The 16,904-nt window shown below is 37.4% G+C and overlaps 1 protein-coding gene across 1 annotated transcript in view; it reads left to right on the top strand.

Moving 5' to 3' along the window:
* Window positions 1-16,904, top strand: part of AQR (aquarius intron-binding spliceosomal factor) — a 116,950-nt gene that overhangs the window by 51,701 nt on the left and 48,345 nt on the right. The window contains exons 15-19 of the mRNA XM_055278617.2: window positions 1,354-1,474; window positions 4,883-5,024; window positions 9,722-9,900; window positions 13,693-13,860; window positions 16,213-16,382. Coding sequence (XP_055134592.1) covers window positions 1,354-1,474; window positions 4,883-5,024; window positions 9,722-9,900; window positions 13,693-13,860; window positions 16,213-16,382 — 780 coding nt within the window. The remainder of the gene's footprint in view (window positions 1-1,353; window positions 1,475-4,882; window positions 5,025-9,721; window positions 9,901-13,692; window positions 13,861-16,212; window positions 16,383-16,904) is intronic.

Here is a 16,904-nt window from a genome sequence, read left to right as displayed (position 1 = left end):
AAAATTAAAACATACATATTGTTTAGATATCATGTTTTTTTTCTATAATTATACTATCTTCACTGAAGAGAATGTGATACGTTTTAAGAATATGTCATTTTAGCATTATTAGACAAACACTTATTTTTCTTTTCTTTTCTTTTTTCTTTTTTTTTTTTTTTTGAGATGGAGTCTCACTCTGTCCCCCAGGCTGGAGTGCAGTGGTGCGATCTCGGTTCACTACAACTTCTGCCTCCCGGGTTCAAGCAATTCTCTTGCCTCAGCCTCCTGAGTAGCTGGGATTACAGGTGTGCGCCACCACGCCCAGCTAATTTTTGTGTTTTTAGTAGAGACAGGGTTTCACCATGTTGGTCAGGCTAGTCTTGAACTCCTCACCTCAGGTGATCCACCCGCTTCAGCCTCCCAAAGTGCTGGGATTAAAGGCATGAGCCACTGTACCCGGTGTAACACTTATTTTCATGTTTGAGATAGATTATTAATATTAAGGGTACACAGAGGTCATCATGGAAAGGAACATAGAGTGAGAAGCCTAGGATGATAGATTAATAAACCTTCCCAGATGGTATAGCTAGTTAGTATAAGAATGAAAACTATAGTCCAAAACCTAGAGCTCCTATTTTTTCCTACATTGATTAATGCTAAGTGTCATGGTTTTTAAACCCTTGGCATGTGCCAGGGACTTTGACAGTATTTCATAATATTTCATTGGAAACTTGAGATGTGTGGCACTTTATCTGTTTTAGTGAAAAGGAAACTAAGGTTAGGAAGGTTAAAGTAACGTGCCCAGCTTTTACAGTACTCATAAGTAGAGGAGCTGGGATTTGAACTCAGGTCTGTCCGATTCCAAAGACCATCACCATTGGTTCGTTTCTCATCTTTGATCTATGGAGAAAATAGGAAAAGAAAAAAAAATCTCTTGTTGAACTGCTACAATAACTGATAGGCATGAAACTTCTTCCATAAATTATTTTGATTGAAAAAAGATGCTTCTGGCTGGGCGCGGTGGCTCATGCCTGTAATCCCAGCACTTTGGGAGGCCGAGGCAGGTGGATCACGAAGTCAGGAGATCGAGACCACTGTGAAACCCCGTCTCTATTAAAAATATTTAAAAAATTAGCTGGGCACGGTGGTGGGCACCTGTAGTCCCGGCTACTCGGGAGGCTGAGGCAGGAGAATGGCGTGAACCCGGGAGGCGGAGCTTGTAGTGAGCAGAGATCTCGCCACTGCACTCCAGCCGGGGCGACAGCGAGACTCCGTCTCAAAAAAAAAAAAAAAAATAAATAAATAAATAAATAAATAAATGAAAAAAAGATGCTTCTAACCTTCTGCATGAACTTGTTTCCTTTCTTTTAGGTATCTCGTCATGAACGTCGAATTTCTCAGATTCAGCAGTTGAATCAGATGCCTTTGTATCCAACTGAGAAGATTATATGGGATGAAAATATTGTCCCAACTGAGTACTATTCTGGAGAAGGTATGGTAAAGAAATACGGATTCAGCTGTACAATGAAACAATTTCAGATTTATCATATATAATTGGCAATTATGGACAGTGTATTTCAGTCTACTCTGTACCTTAGGATAATTTCCTGGTGCCCAGAAGTTAACTTTGGAAGCTAGAAAAGATTGAGCATTTTGAATGCTTTAGCACTAAGGGTTTTTTTTTTTTTTTTTTTTTTTGTTTTTTTTTTTTTTGAGACGGAGTCTTGCTCTGTCACCCAGGCTGGAGTGCAGTGGCGCGATCTCGGCTCACTGCAAGCTCTGCCTCCCGGGTTCACGCCATTCTCCTGCCTCAGCCTCTCCGAGTAGCTGGGACTACAGGCGCCCGCCACCACGCCCGGCTAATTTTTTTGTATTTTTGGTAGAGACGGGGTTTCACCGTGGTCTCGATCTCCTGACCTCGTGATCCGCCCGCCTCGGCCTCCCAAAGTGCTGGGATTACAAGCGTGAGCCACCGCGCCCGGCCTAGCACTAAGGGTTTTTATTAAATTTAACTATACACTGTAAAAAATATGACTATAAAACCCTAAGACTGTTTTGGTTTTTTTTGTTTGTTAGTGTGAGACAGGGTCTTGCTCTGTCACTCAGGCTGGAGTGCAGTGGTGCAGTCTCAGCTCACTGCAGCCTCTGTCCCTGGGCTCAAGTAATCCTCCCACTTCAGCCTCCTGAGTACCTGGGACCACAGGCATGCACCACCACACCCAGCTTTTTTTTTTTTTTTTTTTTTTTTTTAGTAGAGACAGGGTCTCACCATGTTGCTCAGGCTGGTCTCGAACTCCTGAGCTCAAGCGATCTGCCCACCTCAGCCTCCCAAAGTGCTGGGATTACAGGTTTGAACCACTGCACCTGACCATAAGACTGTTTTCAAGGAGACCTGATAATGCATGAAGTAGAGCTTTCATTTTGTCACTATGATAGGCTGTGTTTGATAGAGCTTTTGTTTTTCAAAGGCTTTTTTTAGGGGCTCTTTTGAATTCTATGTAAAGCCAGGTAATGATCACCAAAAAAAAGACATTATCATTTATTGATAGTAAACCCTTAGTGTTGATCCAAAATGGTATTGCCTAGTTTGTTCACTTATTTCCCCAGATTTGGATCTAAACACTTTACACTCATCCTCTGAGGATGAGAATTTGCCACAACTGAGTATATGCAAAAGTGCATTCAGATAAACTTTGAAGGTATATTTCAAAAGAAATTTCAGGACATTTTTTGAACAATGGCATCATTAGTAGAAGAAATGTGACCATTTTAAAGAAATCACAAGTATAAGTATTGGTATATTTACTTAAAATGGTTACTCTAAGACATATCCTAGAGCCGTAACTCCGATAGACCCAGTGCACTAATATTGTGCTAGATTTCAGAACATAGGCAGTCTTCATATCTTTTTATGTTCTCACAGTGGTTAATATGTTGCTTTTTCATGTCTAGGGATGCACACCTGGATGATAAAACTATAAAGAAATTCAAGATAGTGATTGCTATAAAAGTCAGAAAATAGTTACTTTCAGGTAAAGGGAAGAAGCTGTAACCAGGAAAGGGCACATGGGAGGATTCTGGGATAGCTGACAAGGTGGTTACAGGTTTCATTTAAAAAAAGTCTTTTACTTTACTGGTACCTTCTATACATTCCTTTTTTTCTTTCTTTCTTTTTTTTTTTTTTTCCTGCTGAAGAACTTGAGTTGTTTGATCGTAGAGTTCCCATAGTCTATAGATTTTTCTGATTGAATATTCATGGTATATTGCAGCATGTGCCTCTGTTCTTTATTTTTCTTGCAAATTAGTACCACCTTGTGCAGAGGCTTGATTGGGCTAAGGTTATCCTTGGCAAGATTCTTGGTGGTGGTGTGTTCTTTCATCAGGAGGCACATACTATCTACTTGTCTCTCTTTTTGTGCTATTAGTAGCTGTTGATACTTAACACCTAGATTTGTTAATTCAGTGAGTGTTGCAAGGTGGTGACATTTTAATTGTCATTTTTTTAAATAAAAATGTGCTATTGAAAGAAATTGAGTTAGATTACAAGTCAGAATTTACTAATATAAATAATGTTAAATTTTTGTACATCAATATTTGTTGTATTTAAGTTTATTTTTTTTTGGTAGTATGGACAACAGTGATGAAACTATGACTTATCAGTAAAATGTGTTCTGGGATTTTTAAAAACCTTTTTGATATTGCAGCTCAGTGGTCACTTACTGTCTAAGAGAAATAGTGTTAAGTGAGAATAATGAAAAGGGGGAGTCTGGAATAACATACAAACAATGTCTTGTCCTTAAAGTTTAGCCAGAAGGCAAGTTCAGAGCACAATAATAATCATTGGAGATTGATTTATGCAATGTAACATAATAATTCGGTGTTCATGCTAAATTTTGTCATGGGCTAGATTTATGGTAACAGTATTCACTTCAGTATTTTGCCAAATATAAATTAGGTGATAAGGGAAGAAGTTTTAAACTACTTGAGACTGTTAGTACAAGTATCTTTAAGTACTTTGAAGGAGTACTGTTTACATACAGATCACTCATATGCAGATTACATGTATTAATAAAACTCATCCTTCACCCCAATTCTCTCTCTTTTTTTTTTTTTATTTGAGATGGAGTTTCGCTCTTGTTGCCCAGGCTGGAGTGCAAGGACATGATCTTGGCTCACTGCAACCTCTGCCTCCCGGGTTCAAGTGATTCTCCTGCCTCAGCCTCCTGAGTAGCTGGGATTACAGGCACCCGCCATGACACCCAGCTAATATTTTGTATTTTTAGTAGAGATGGGGTTTCACTGTGTTGGCCAAGCTGTCTCAAACTCCTGACCTCAGGTGATCCACCAGCCTCTGCTTCCCAAAGTGCTGGGATTACAGGCGTGAGCCACCGTGCCTGGCCTCACCCCTAATTCTTAATAGCAAACATTTATTAATCTGGTTTTAACATCTGTGTGAAAACAAAAATAAGTTGTTATCAGATATGCTGCATTTCAGGCATTCATTAGATTCTTATAGTTTTGAGGTGCCAGTTTTTTAATACAGAGAGCAAATGTCTGATTAAAAGAATAATTCAGGCCGGGCGCAGTGGCTCACGCCTGTAATCTCAGCACTTTGGGAGGCCGAGGTGGGCAGATCACGAAGTCAAGAGTTCGAGACCAGCCTGGCCAACATAGTGAAACCCTGTCTCTACTAAAAACACAAAAAATTAGCCAGGCGTGGTGGCAGGTGCCTGTAATCCCAGCTATTCAGGAGGCTGAGGCAGGAGAATGGCTTGAACCTGGGAGGTGGAGGTTGCAGTGAGACGAGATTGTGTGGGCAACAGAGCGAGACTCCATTGCAAAAAAACAAAAAAGAAAAAGAAAGAAAGAATAATTCAAATATGGATCTTTTCCTTTTCAGGTTGTCTTGCTCTTCCGAAATTGAATTTGCAGTTTTTGACTCTTCATGACTACCTGCTAAGGAACTTTAACCTCTTCCGCTTAGAATCAACTTATGAAATTCGGCAGGACATTGAAGATAGTGTCAGCAGAATGAAGCCATGGTTAGTAAATTGGTTCCACCTATAATGAAGAGATGCAAACAGTGACTGATAAACTTCTGTCAGAAACCTTATAAGTATATTTAGAAATAATATACTGGCACAAAAGTGCCCTCTAAAATAGGAGATACTCTTTGAGACATTTTTAAATGTGAATTAACATACATCAAAAGTGCTAAAATATAAACCACATATCTGTACTTGGGAATGGGAATGGGAGACTGGGGATAAGGAAGAAGAAGTCATCATGCTCAAGAAGGGAAGGGGGAAATATAGAGGGAGTAGGTCAGACCTTATGTAAAGGCCGATTGGAAGGCTAGGGGTTGGCCAAGCAGGCCCGTACTAGGTCAGGACAGTTTAAGTCCTGGAGGAAGCTTATGATAAAGGGGTGTTCCATTAATCCAGCTACTCTTGTCACTGTTGCCACAGTATTCTCAGGCAGCCTCTCTAGGGGAATGGACAGAGGATTAGGGCTGTTGCCGCACATTGCCTGGGGTGGTACATTAGAAAATCTCTCTCTCTACCCATAGATTCTGTGGAAGAAACTAAATCACCAGGATTTACTTTTAGGGCCAGTTGAGTTGGTCTTGTTATTTGAGGAATTCTTCTGCATAAAGTCCACTTCCCACCTGCTAGCTCATGTCTGGAATTCCTTTAGCTAAGAAAAGTCTTTCATTCTGGTAATTGTAGCAGCTCTGCATTACAAGAATTTGTAAGGTTAATTTGGTTTTATAGATATGGCTGACTTTAGGCAAATGCTCTTTATTCACTATTTCATTCGAAGTATGAAATTGATGGATGTAAGTTATACATCACAAGTGATTATAAATGAGTAAAATAACTATGAGATGGATTTTTATTACATTATATAATAGGACACCATGTAAACATACACGATTATACTGCATTTTACGTGAAAAGCTGAACAGCTTTGGAATGTGAACTGATTCAGGTGTCTTCCAGGCTTCTGCTTACTAATTATAGAGAGCTACCACAGACACTGTGATTATGATCTATTTTTTCACTTCCATGTTTTATTTCATAGAGAGTTCTATTTTTTAATTATTATGTGAAAAGTTATTCTGGGTGAGACTATAAAATACAACACAAAGCATTTTTGACTTAATAATCAGTTGAGTCAGTAGGCAGGCAAACACTTTGAAATTTGTATACCCACTGGCTGATCATTCCTGCCCACAGCTTTGCTGAAATTGTTGCCCATTGTTTGCACCCTGGGGGAGGGATTGATCAGAAAACTTCTTTACAATTTACAGTTACCTTGAGTTTATATGCTCAGATTCTGTGCCTAATTTTGGCCATTTTGCAAACTAGGGATTTATTAACTGGTAGTTCAACAAATAGAATTCATTTATATTTTACTTAAATGCCAAGTGCAACAAAAATACTTTGAGTTCTTTTGGTCTTTATTAAAAAAATTTTTTTTTAATTATACCATTTTCTGGCTGGGGAAGAAAATGTCACTTTTTGGAGTTAATTCATTCACATTTGTAATAAGAGATTTTTCTAAATTTACATTTTTAATGCCCATCATGGAAAATTATTAAAAATGTTGAAACCTAAAACGGGGCCAGGCTTCTTTCTGTTTCATATATCTTGAAGATGAAAACTAACAGAGGCATTTTTACTCATTACATGGTTCCAATGATTATGTTTTCAGGGTGCAGAAGCCCACTAACCAGCAGTAAGAGAGGACGTGCTTAAGGGCCAGAAATCTATACTTTTTAATGCTTCAAGTAGATTTTATAAGAAGAGAAAGGGGTAAGGGGAGTAGATTAGCAGTTGCTTGGATTTGGTAACAGGGATTGACAGCAACTGGACAAGAGGGATCTTTTTAAAGATGATGGAAATGTTCCACAACTGGATTTTGTGGTGATGGATGCACAACTCTGTAAATTTACTGAGAACTATGGACTTGTATATTTATAGTGGATAAATGTTATGGTATGTAAATTATACTGCATTAAAGCTGTAAAAAATGGAGGAGGTGATAGGAAGTTGTTTCACAAGGGTTTAGCCACTAAGTGATTCCTTTTAGACATTGTCCCAATACTAACCAAGCCATTGATTGCAGAACTTTGTTTTTAATTAGTTTCTCTTTTTGATGTTATGAAGTTCTGCAATTTTTTGTTGTGACATAAAGTCTTTACGTTGGAGGCAGTTTATCTTTGTAGATATGTCGTATTCTGCAGTACTTCCTGACTTTGGAGTGTTGCTTCCGTTTTTATGTTACATATTTCCCAAATACAACTTTTTAATATAAAAACTAAAGACTAGTTAGACTGACATAAGAAGAAAGAATGGGCATTGGGATGTTAGTGGTTCTGGTTATTACAACTAGCTTGTTTTTTTTTTCCTTCCAATCCATAGCAACATCTTTTAAATGATTCAAATATGCTCCAAAGGAGGTTTTTGCATAGATATTATTTGTTTGCTTGTTTTTAATTTTTTTGAAATTATAGCTTGTCCTAAAATGTATTTGAAACAGCTTATAGAAATACGTAAAATATAGAAAATAAAATATTAACAATTGAAATGGTCTTTAGGAAGAGGATAAAAGGATAACAATATAAAATAAAACTAAGTAAAGAGGTCCTTCAGAAATGAAAGAGAAATAAAGACAGAAAAACAGAAGAGAACAAAAACTGAGAGAGTTTATCACCACTAGACTGCCTTACAATAAATGCTAAGGGAAGTTCTCCAAGCTGAAATAAAAAGCTGCCAATTTGTAACATGAAGAGACCCTGAATAGCTAAAGCAATCTTGATCAAGAAGAACAAAGCTGGAGACATCATACTTCCTGATTTCAAATTATATTACAAAGCTACTGTGGTCAAAACAGTATGGTACTGGCATAAAAACACATAGACCAACAAAAGAGAACAGAAAGCCCAGAAGTAAACCCACACTTGTACAATCATTTAATCTTTGATATATGTGCCAAGAGTATACAATGGGGAAAGGAAAATGGTCTTGGGAAAGCTGGATATCTACTTGTAAAAAAATTAAATAGGATCCCTATATTACATGACACACAAAAGTTAACTGAAGATAGATTGAAGATTTTAACATAAGACCTGAACACATGAAATTCCGAGAAGAAAACTTAGGGGAAAAGCTCCATAACATCGATCTTGGCAATGATTTTTGGGTGATACCAAAAGCACAGGGAACAAAAGCAAAATAAAGTAAGTGGGGATCACATCAAACTGAAAAGTTTCTGCACAGCAAAGGAAACAGTCAACAAAATGAAAAGGCAGCCTTACAGAATGGAAGAAAATATTTGCAAACCATGTATCTGATAAGAAGTTAATATCCAAAATATGTAAGGAACTCATATTACTCAATAGCAGAAGACCAGATAACCCAATAAAAAATGGGTGAAGGACTTCAATACTATTTTTTGTAAGAAGACATACAAAAGACAGATAGATGAAAAGGTGTTCAACATCACTAATCATCAAGGGAATGCATATCAAAACCACAATGAGATATTCAAACCTCACGCCTGTTAGAATGGCTGTTATCAAAAGTCAAAAGATAACAAGTGTTTGCAAAGATGTGGAGAAAAGGGAACTCTTATACAGTATTGGTGGGAATGTCAATTAGTACAGCCATTATGGAAAGCAGTATGGAGGTTCCTCAAAAAATTAAAAAACAGAGCTATCATATGATCCAGAAAACCCACTTCTGAATGTTTATCCAAAGGAAATAAAATCACTATCCCAAAGAGATGTCTGCACTCTTGTGTTCATTGCAGCATTATTCACAATAACCAAGATGTGGAAACAACTTAAGGGCTGAATGAATAAAGAAAATGTGAAAATGTGGTGTGTGTGTACATATATAAAAACACAGTGGGATATGATTCACCTTTTAAAAAGAAGGAAATCCTTTTTTTGACAACATGGAGAAACCCAGAGTACATTATGCTAAATGTATTAAGCCGGATACAGATAGACAAAAACTGATGATCTCACTTTACATATGGAATCTAAGAAAGGCAAATTCACAGAAGCAGTACAAGGGCAGTTATCAGATTGTGAGTGGGGGAAATGAGGTCATATTGGTCAAAGGATCTAAACTTTCAGTTACAAGATACATAAGTTTGGAGATCTAATGTAAAGCATAGTGACTATAATTAATGTTTTATGTACTTGAAACTTGCCAGGATAGATCTTAAGTATTCTTACCTCACACAAAAAAAATGATAACTGTTGGTAATGATATCACAGTGTATACATAGTTTAAAATATCACATTGTATTCCTTAACAATATACAATTTTTATTTGTCAAGTGTACCTCAATAAAGCTGAAATAAAACTAACTGTGCTGGATTATTTATTTCTTTGATAAAATGGCTCAGCCCCAGAATGCTCTTATGTACATAGGGTTAGCTTTTTTCTTAGGTTCGGGAGGAGACATTCCTCTACTTCTGTTTCTTTTCTGGACCATGTTTGCCTGTTTCATGCTATCATATCCCTGTTTCATGCTATCACACGTACTTTGTATACTTTGAGAGTTAAAGGTTTTTTTTTTTTTTAGTTAAGAAACAAGGGTTACTAATATTAGGACTTAAATACTAGCTGAACAGTATTCCTACTTACTAGTTTTAACTTGTCTAAAAGTTGGGGATAAATTATTTTTTGTTTTGAGTAATCATCCATTTCTTTGGTTTCAGGCAATCTGAATATGGCGGTGTAGTGTTTGGTGGTTGGGCGCGAATGGCCCAGCCCATTGTGGCTTTCACTGTTGTGGAAGTGGCCAAACCCAACATAGGTGAAAACTGGCCAACCCGAGTTCGTGCAGATGTTACCATAAATCTGAATGTCAGAGATCACATCAAAGATGAATGGGAAGGTAAGTTTGTATTTCAAAAAGTGACATTACCTTTTGCCTTGTTATGAACTTTCACTTAGAGCATTAACAAAGTACTTTTACTAAATGTTATCCTTTTAAGCTTTTATTAAGCTTTATCCTTGAAATTTGATTTAAAGAATAGCAACTTTTTGTCTAATTATTTTAATGCCTTTTTTTTTTTTTTTTGAGACGGAGTCTTGCTCTGTCGCCCAGGCTGGAGTGCAGTGGCGCAATCTCGGCTCACTGCAAGCTCCGCCTCCCGGGTTCACGCCATTCTCCTGCCTCAGCCTCTCCGAGTAGCTGGGACTACAGGCGCCCGCCACCACGCCTGGCTAATTGTTTGTATTTTTAGTAGAGACGGGGTTTCACCGTGGTCTCGATCTCCTGACCTCGTGATCCGCCCGCCTCGGCCTCCCAAAGTGCTGGGATTACAAGCGTGAGCCACCGCGCCCGGCCTCTTTTTGTCTAATTATTAGTTTTAAAAATACCAGGGATCATACAAGAATATTTAGGTATCTTAATATTTTAATAAAAAATATAAAATTGCATACATATCAAAGTTTTGAAAACTGAAGTTTGCAAAGCCTAGAGGAGAGCATTTTAAATCTTAAATTTAGCAAAATAATATTTATGGATTTGTGGGATCAATATAAAAGAATGAAAATATCAGTGTTCACCAAAGAGCAGGGAGAAAGCCCACACATAACATGCAAACATGCAGAGCAGTAAGGAAAATTGGTATTTTTCAAAAGATAAAAGTAGCTAAGGTGAAAAAAATAGAAATGCATACACTTTGTGGAAAATAAAAATTAGGCAAGCTTAAAAAGAATATGTGGGGGTGGGCAGGGCTATAGTGAAACAATTCAGAAATAAATAATAGTTTATTTGCACCTAAGGCAGAAAGGATAAAGAGTCAGTGAAATCAAATGTAGTCAAGGATATATAATAATTGCAAAGAAATTAAAGGAGTTATTCCTCCTATTTTTTGCTAGGCAAGAGTTTAAGGATTAGAGTTCCATGTCAAAATTAATTTGTTTTGGAGGCAGATATGTTCAAAATTACTAAGTCCAATAGAGTTAAAACATCAATAAGACTTCTGCCAGAAGTGACATATGAACTGATTTCTAATAGGCAGTTTTATGTTTTTCTCCCAGCTGTCTTGTGAGAGGTCTTAACTTGATGCCCTGTTTTGAGAAACAGTAGTCAGTAGGTTTTACCTCCTTTTACCTTCTTGGCATGCCAGAAGGAAAGGGATAGTCCCTTAATGGATCTGTTTTCAGAAATTATTACTACCAGTGTAGCTGTTTATAATCATGGGAACTATATCATTATCAAAGAATTCTGAAGGAATCCAGCAACAAAGCTAGCCAAATGTTTAACAAATGCCTACTGTAGTGGGTATAGTTTGTGACAGATTGTTTTATAACCTTGTATCCTTCAAAAGAGTTCCATCCTGGTATATTACTCATCTAGAATAATGTGCAGCTTTATTATTGCTGAACCTCGAGAAAGCCATTAAGTTGCTGGAGAAAGTCTCATATTTATTATTCTTTGAAGCTTAAGGAGATATTAAACACTGTGGGTAATAAGCTGAGATAACTTACTGAGTACCCCTAGAAGTAGTAAATGGTTGGAATTTTGTTTATTTTAAAGGACTCTGTAGGAATTTATAGATGAGAGGTCTGCATTTTGGTGTTAAGGAAAACAAAAGGATGTTTAAAAACAGGCCACTTCCTGCATTACTGACTGCTTTCGGAAGGACATGAGACAGTCTTTTCTTCTTTTAAACATTAGCCTCCCATTCCAGTAGAATGAGAACTGGAATGGGTACATTTTGATGGGCAAGATAGGGCACAATAGGGTATTGTGGGATGAGTGATAATCTGGGGTATGATGGAGAGAAAAGTGTTTTCTGGGAGGCCTGGGCCAAAAACCAGCCCCTATATTGATCACAGATAGGGTAGCCAAATAGAAAATGGGAGCAAAAAGGAGAGATTCTGTAAACAATAATAAATATATATATATATATATATATATTTTTTTTTTTTTTTTTTTTTAGACGGAGTCTCACTCTGTTGCCCAGGCTGGAGTGCAGTGGCACAATCTCAGCTCACTGCAACCTCCACCTCCTGGCTTCAAACGATTCTCTGCCTCAGCCTCCCGAATAGCTGGGATTACGGGCACCCGCCACCAAGCCCAGCTAATTTTTTGTATTTTTAGTAGAGAGGGGTTTCACCATCTTGGCCAGGCTGGTCTTGTGATCCACCCGCCTCAGCCTCCCAAAGTGCTGGGATTACAGGCGTGAGCCACCGTGCCCAGCCGAATATTGTTTTATAAAAGTAAATTTTAAAGATTATTAAACTAAATAGCATAAAACATTCCTTTTGTCCCTTTGAAAAGGTGTGAACCTCAAGCCCTTATCTTCTTCAATATTCTCATTTAAAGCTAAGGAAACAAAATTCGTGAAATGGAATGCCAGATTTGCTCCAGAAAGCACAGCTAGGATAGGGTGGTTACAAATGGTTGCAAGGAGAGAGACAGTTGAGCTCATTGAAATATGGGATTTAAAAAAATGTGGATCTAAGATGTCCCAGAGTAAAGTGGTTTGTTTTAGGAAGGAACAAGAGGTCATCCCTCAGTGATGCCAAAAAGTAACTCCTATCTTGGGAGAGAATAAATGACTTCTTAGGACCGCTTCTTTGGCTTTAAGACTTAGAAGTTTTAATGCGCTGTGCAGATCAGACGTCACACAGGTAGTACAACTCAGAGAGTAGAACGGTTCCCATTTATTCTCATTACTTCTCTTGCTGCTTTGCATAGAATTTATTGGGAAATAATCAAGTCAGTATTATGAATAGAGTTACTATTTCTACCTTTACCCATACTCTAACCAGTCACCCAATTAAAACAAACCAAAATATTTTCAATACTATTAGCCATATACCCACATCATTGATTTGATTTCATTGTGTTTGTTGTTAACAAGGTTATGAGCAAGCAGACTGTTTACATTTACATTTATGTCATATAATGGCTAACAAAAACATCAGAAATGGAATGAAGATTAAGTGGTGTAGCATTACATGCTGTGAGGTCTAATTTTATAATCCTTGTCTTCCAGTTTCTCTACTTTTAATAGAGCTGGGAAGCCATTTGAGTTCATTATTGGGTCTAGTGACCAAGAAGCTGTGGACTTTGGCACAAGTCTCCTATTTCTTGACATTCACTTAGAAAAATGTTCGCGATTTGCCAACTGAAACTGTATATATTCAGCCATCTTTCTCAAGATCATATCTGTAAACAATACTTTTTTGCCTTGATGAATTATTCTTGAGTTGACCTGTTTTAGTGAAATACAATTGGGCTGTCTTTGGAATGACACTGATAGATAGTTTAAACTGATATTAAAAACCTGCTAAATATGCTATAGATGGATTATATGCCAGTCATATTTTTGGTTACTTATTAAGAATGTTAAAAATAAGAATGATGACGAACATCCAATTCTGGAGCTGTAGCATGACTTGGAGGACTTATTCAGTAATAGATTCATGGCATGAATGTTTCTAATTTTAATATAAAGAGGTTTTCATTTCAATTAATGCTATGAAATATTGAGTATTAAAGATTATAGAAAAGCCCATAATTGTGTTACAATGCGATAATAATCATTGGTCACTCATAGTATCTCTCTACCAAAGATAAGAGGTAGAGAGGCAAATAAGAATTTGCCCACAAAAGACTGAAAACAATGAAATTCTAATAAATGAAAATGTCTTTATATCTTACCAGGTCTTCGTAAGCATGATGTATGCTTTTTAATTACTGTACGTCCCACAAAACCTTATGGCACTAAGTTTGACCGGAGGAGACCTTTTATTGAGCAGGTTGGCCTGGTTTATGTCAGAGGCTGTGAAATTCAGGGCATGCTGGATGATAAAGGACGTGTCATTGAAGATGGTATGGTGACCTATATTTTTGAAAGAGTATGTGTGTAGAATGATAAATTTCTTTGCTTTTTTTCCTTTTTTGCTTCTTAGGTAATATTTTTTAGTTGTTTTACCTACTAAATTGACACAAAGGATTTTGTATCAAATATGTGTAGGGTGCCTACCATGCAGTTTTAGATATAGGTAACGTGGTTTCTCACTGTGTCACACGGGCTGGAGTTCAGTGGCGCAATCTCGGCTCATTGCAACCTCTGCCTCCTGGGTTCATGCGATTCTCCAGCCTCAGCCCTGCTAGTAGCTGGGACCATAGGCACGTGTGACCATGCCCGGTTAATTTTTGTAGTTTTTGGTAGAGATGGGGTTTCCCCATGTTGCCCAGGCTGGTCTCAAACTCCTGAGATCAAGCAGTCCACTTGCCTCAGCCTCCCAAAGTGCTGGGATTACAAACATGAGCCACCACCATACCCAGCCAGTTTCAAAACTTCTATGTTAGATATTGGAAAGGATAGGATCTTTTTCTTTTTATCCCCCTGAGACGGAGTTTTGCTCTGTCAACCAGGCTGGAGTGCAGTGGTGCGATCTCGGCTCACTGCACCCTCTGCCTCCCAAGTTCAAGCAATTCTGCCTCAGCCACCCCAGTAGCTGGGAATACAGGTGCCTGCCACCGTGCCTGGCTAATTTTTGTATTTTTAGTAGAGACAGGGTTTCACCATGTTGGCCAGGCTGGTCTCGAATTCTGGGACAGGATCTTTTGAAATCATCTTTATTCATAGCTTTTTAAAATATATAATACTTTACAATATTGCTTTTTTTTTAGAAACACTCTAAATATTTCTTACAGTTGTCCAAGCTTTTTTGTGTCCAATGATAAATTTTTTTCTTCTTAAATTTGACTATTTTAATTCATTGTAGTGGTGGTTCTTAATTCGGAACAATACTGTCCTGCGTTTGGAAATGCATAGTGATGTTTAGTTTTTCAAATGACTGGGATAAGGCCGGGCGCGGTGGCTCATGCCTGTAATCCCAGCACTTTGGGAGGCCGAGGCAGGCGGATCACGAGGTCGGGAGATGGAGACCATCCTGGCTAACACAGTGAAACCCCGTCTCTACTAAAAATACAGAAAATTAGCCGGGCATTGTGGTGGGCGCCTGCAGTCCCAGCTACTCAGGAGGCTGAGGCAGAAGAATGGCGTGAACCCGGGAGGTGGAGCTTGCAATGAGCCGAGATCGCGCCACTGCACTCCAGCCTAGGCAACAGAGCGAGACTCCGTCTCAAAAAAAAAAAAAAAATGACCAGGATAGAGGTGAGGAAATGGCAGGCTCTTGGCATTAGGTAACTGTGAGCCAAGGATGCTAAACATCTGAACAGAACTAAAAGAAGGAATTATCCTGCATAAGATGCCAACTTTACTGCATTTAAAAACACTGCTTTACAAAATTAGTTATTTGATTTCTTATGTGTATCACTTATTATCCCTTTGAAATTCTTCCTTCTGTTGTCCTGACTTCATTTATAATACTTATTATTAAATTACAACTGCATACATGCCTAGTGCTTATTTTACAATTTGGTTGTTAAACTTCTTTTGAAACTTCAGTGAGTTTCTGCCATCTGTGGTTTAGAGATTATATCATTGCTAAACTGCTGATGATTAAGTTATTTATCTCTAGAATAAGAGGAAATAGGAGAAGGGAATGGAAAATGGATGGAATAAGCATAAAGCCACATAATGGAACCAAAGTTGGAGGTCTAAGACCCCCCTCCCTCCCACCCCCCCAAAAAAAGAGGAGATATGTCAGAAAGGAAAGAAAAGGCGCTGGGCTTTCAACCATTAGTATCCTACATTTCTGTGTGTGCAAAATTTCTTTTCATGCTGGTTATACTAGGTATGGAATGTGGAAGGGTGAGAAAAGTGATGAACCTCTGTCAAATTAAGGAATAGAAAACTATGCCTTAAATTCTAAAATACATATATTTAATTAGAAAATATTTATTGAGTACTTACTATATGTAAGGCAGCAGTGGGAGCTATGAGTGACAAAAGTAAAGATAAGTTCTTTGACTTCTAAGTGCTCCTATTTTAGTTGAGTGTGTGTACACATTATTGCAAGTCATGGCATTGCATCATAAATATTACATGACTGTTATGGAAGGAAATAGTAAGAATTTAGAGAAAGAAGAAAATACTTTCAGCGTCTTAGAATTTGAAGTGGGTGAGTGGAGGGCATTCTAGTTTGGGAAGAATGGTTGGAGTTAAGCCTGAACCATTTACTCACCATTTCTAGAAAAGAAATACTGTTAACTTACTTTGATGTTTGAAAAACATGTATTTTATTTAACAAACTTTTTCAAATTGTCCAGGACCCGAACCCAGACCCAATCTTAGAGGAGAATCAAGGACATTTAGAGTGTTTTTGGATCCAAACCAGTATCAACAAGATATGACCAATACTATACAAAATGGAGCAGAGGATGTCTATGAAACTTTTAATATAATAATGAGGAGAAAACCAAAGGAAAATAACTTTAAGGTAATTTGGGGGTATGTAACTAAAAGTACTATATCATAATTTAAGTAACTTTTATGACATAAATACAAAGATATTTGGTTAGAGGAAGATTTGTTAAGAAAAAATAATGACTGCTTTTATTTTTACTGTAAGCAATCCTCTTAAACTTTTAACGTTGATGAAATATAAAAATTTAAAGAAATTGATTTGTTAAATCTATTTTGTCTTTTGAGGAGTTTAAAAGCTTAAAATATACATGAATCCAAGTGTTATTCTAAAGGTCCACCTCCTTTTTTGCTTTTTGTATATTAGGTACTCAGTTAATGCCCTATTATGAAGTGAAGAAGACTTGCTTACTTGTTTACTGGGGCTTCTTTTTTGAATCAAAAGTAGGTATACTTCCAGGTCACTTTCAGAATACAGATATGGAACCTCAAGGCTCTGAATTACTATATGATATAATATATTTTTACTCATTAGTAGAAAAGGGAGGTTTGGTGGCTTAAAGTTTTACTTTTAGAATAACTTTGTGGGGAGAAGAGT

Source organism: Symphalangus syndactylus, chromosome 5 (assembly GCF_028878055.3).
Source record: "Symphalangus syndactylus isolate Jambi chromosome 5, NHGRI_mSymSyn1-v2.1_pri, whole genome shotgun sequence".
In the NCBI taxonomy this organism is placed as follows: domain Eukaryota; kingdom Metazoa; phylum Chordata; class Mammalia; order Primates; family Hylobatidae; genus Symphalangus; species Symphalangus syndactylus.
This window is presented reverse-complemented; position numbering and strand designations above follow the sequence as displayed.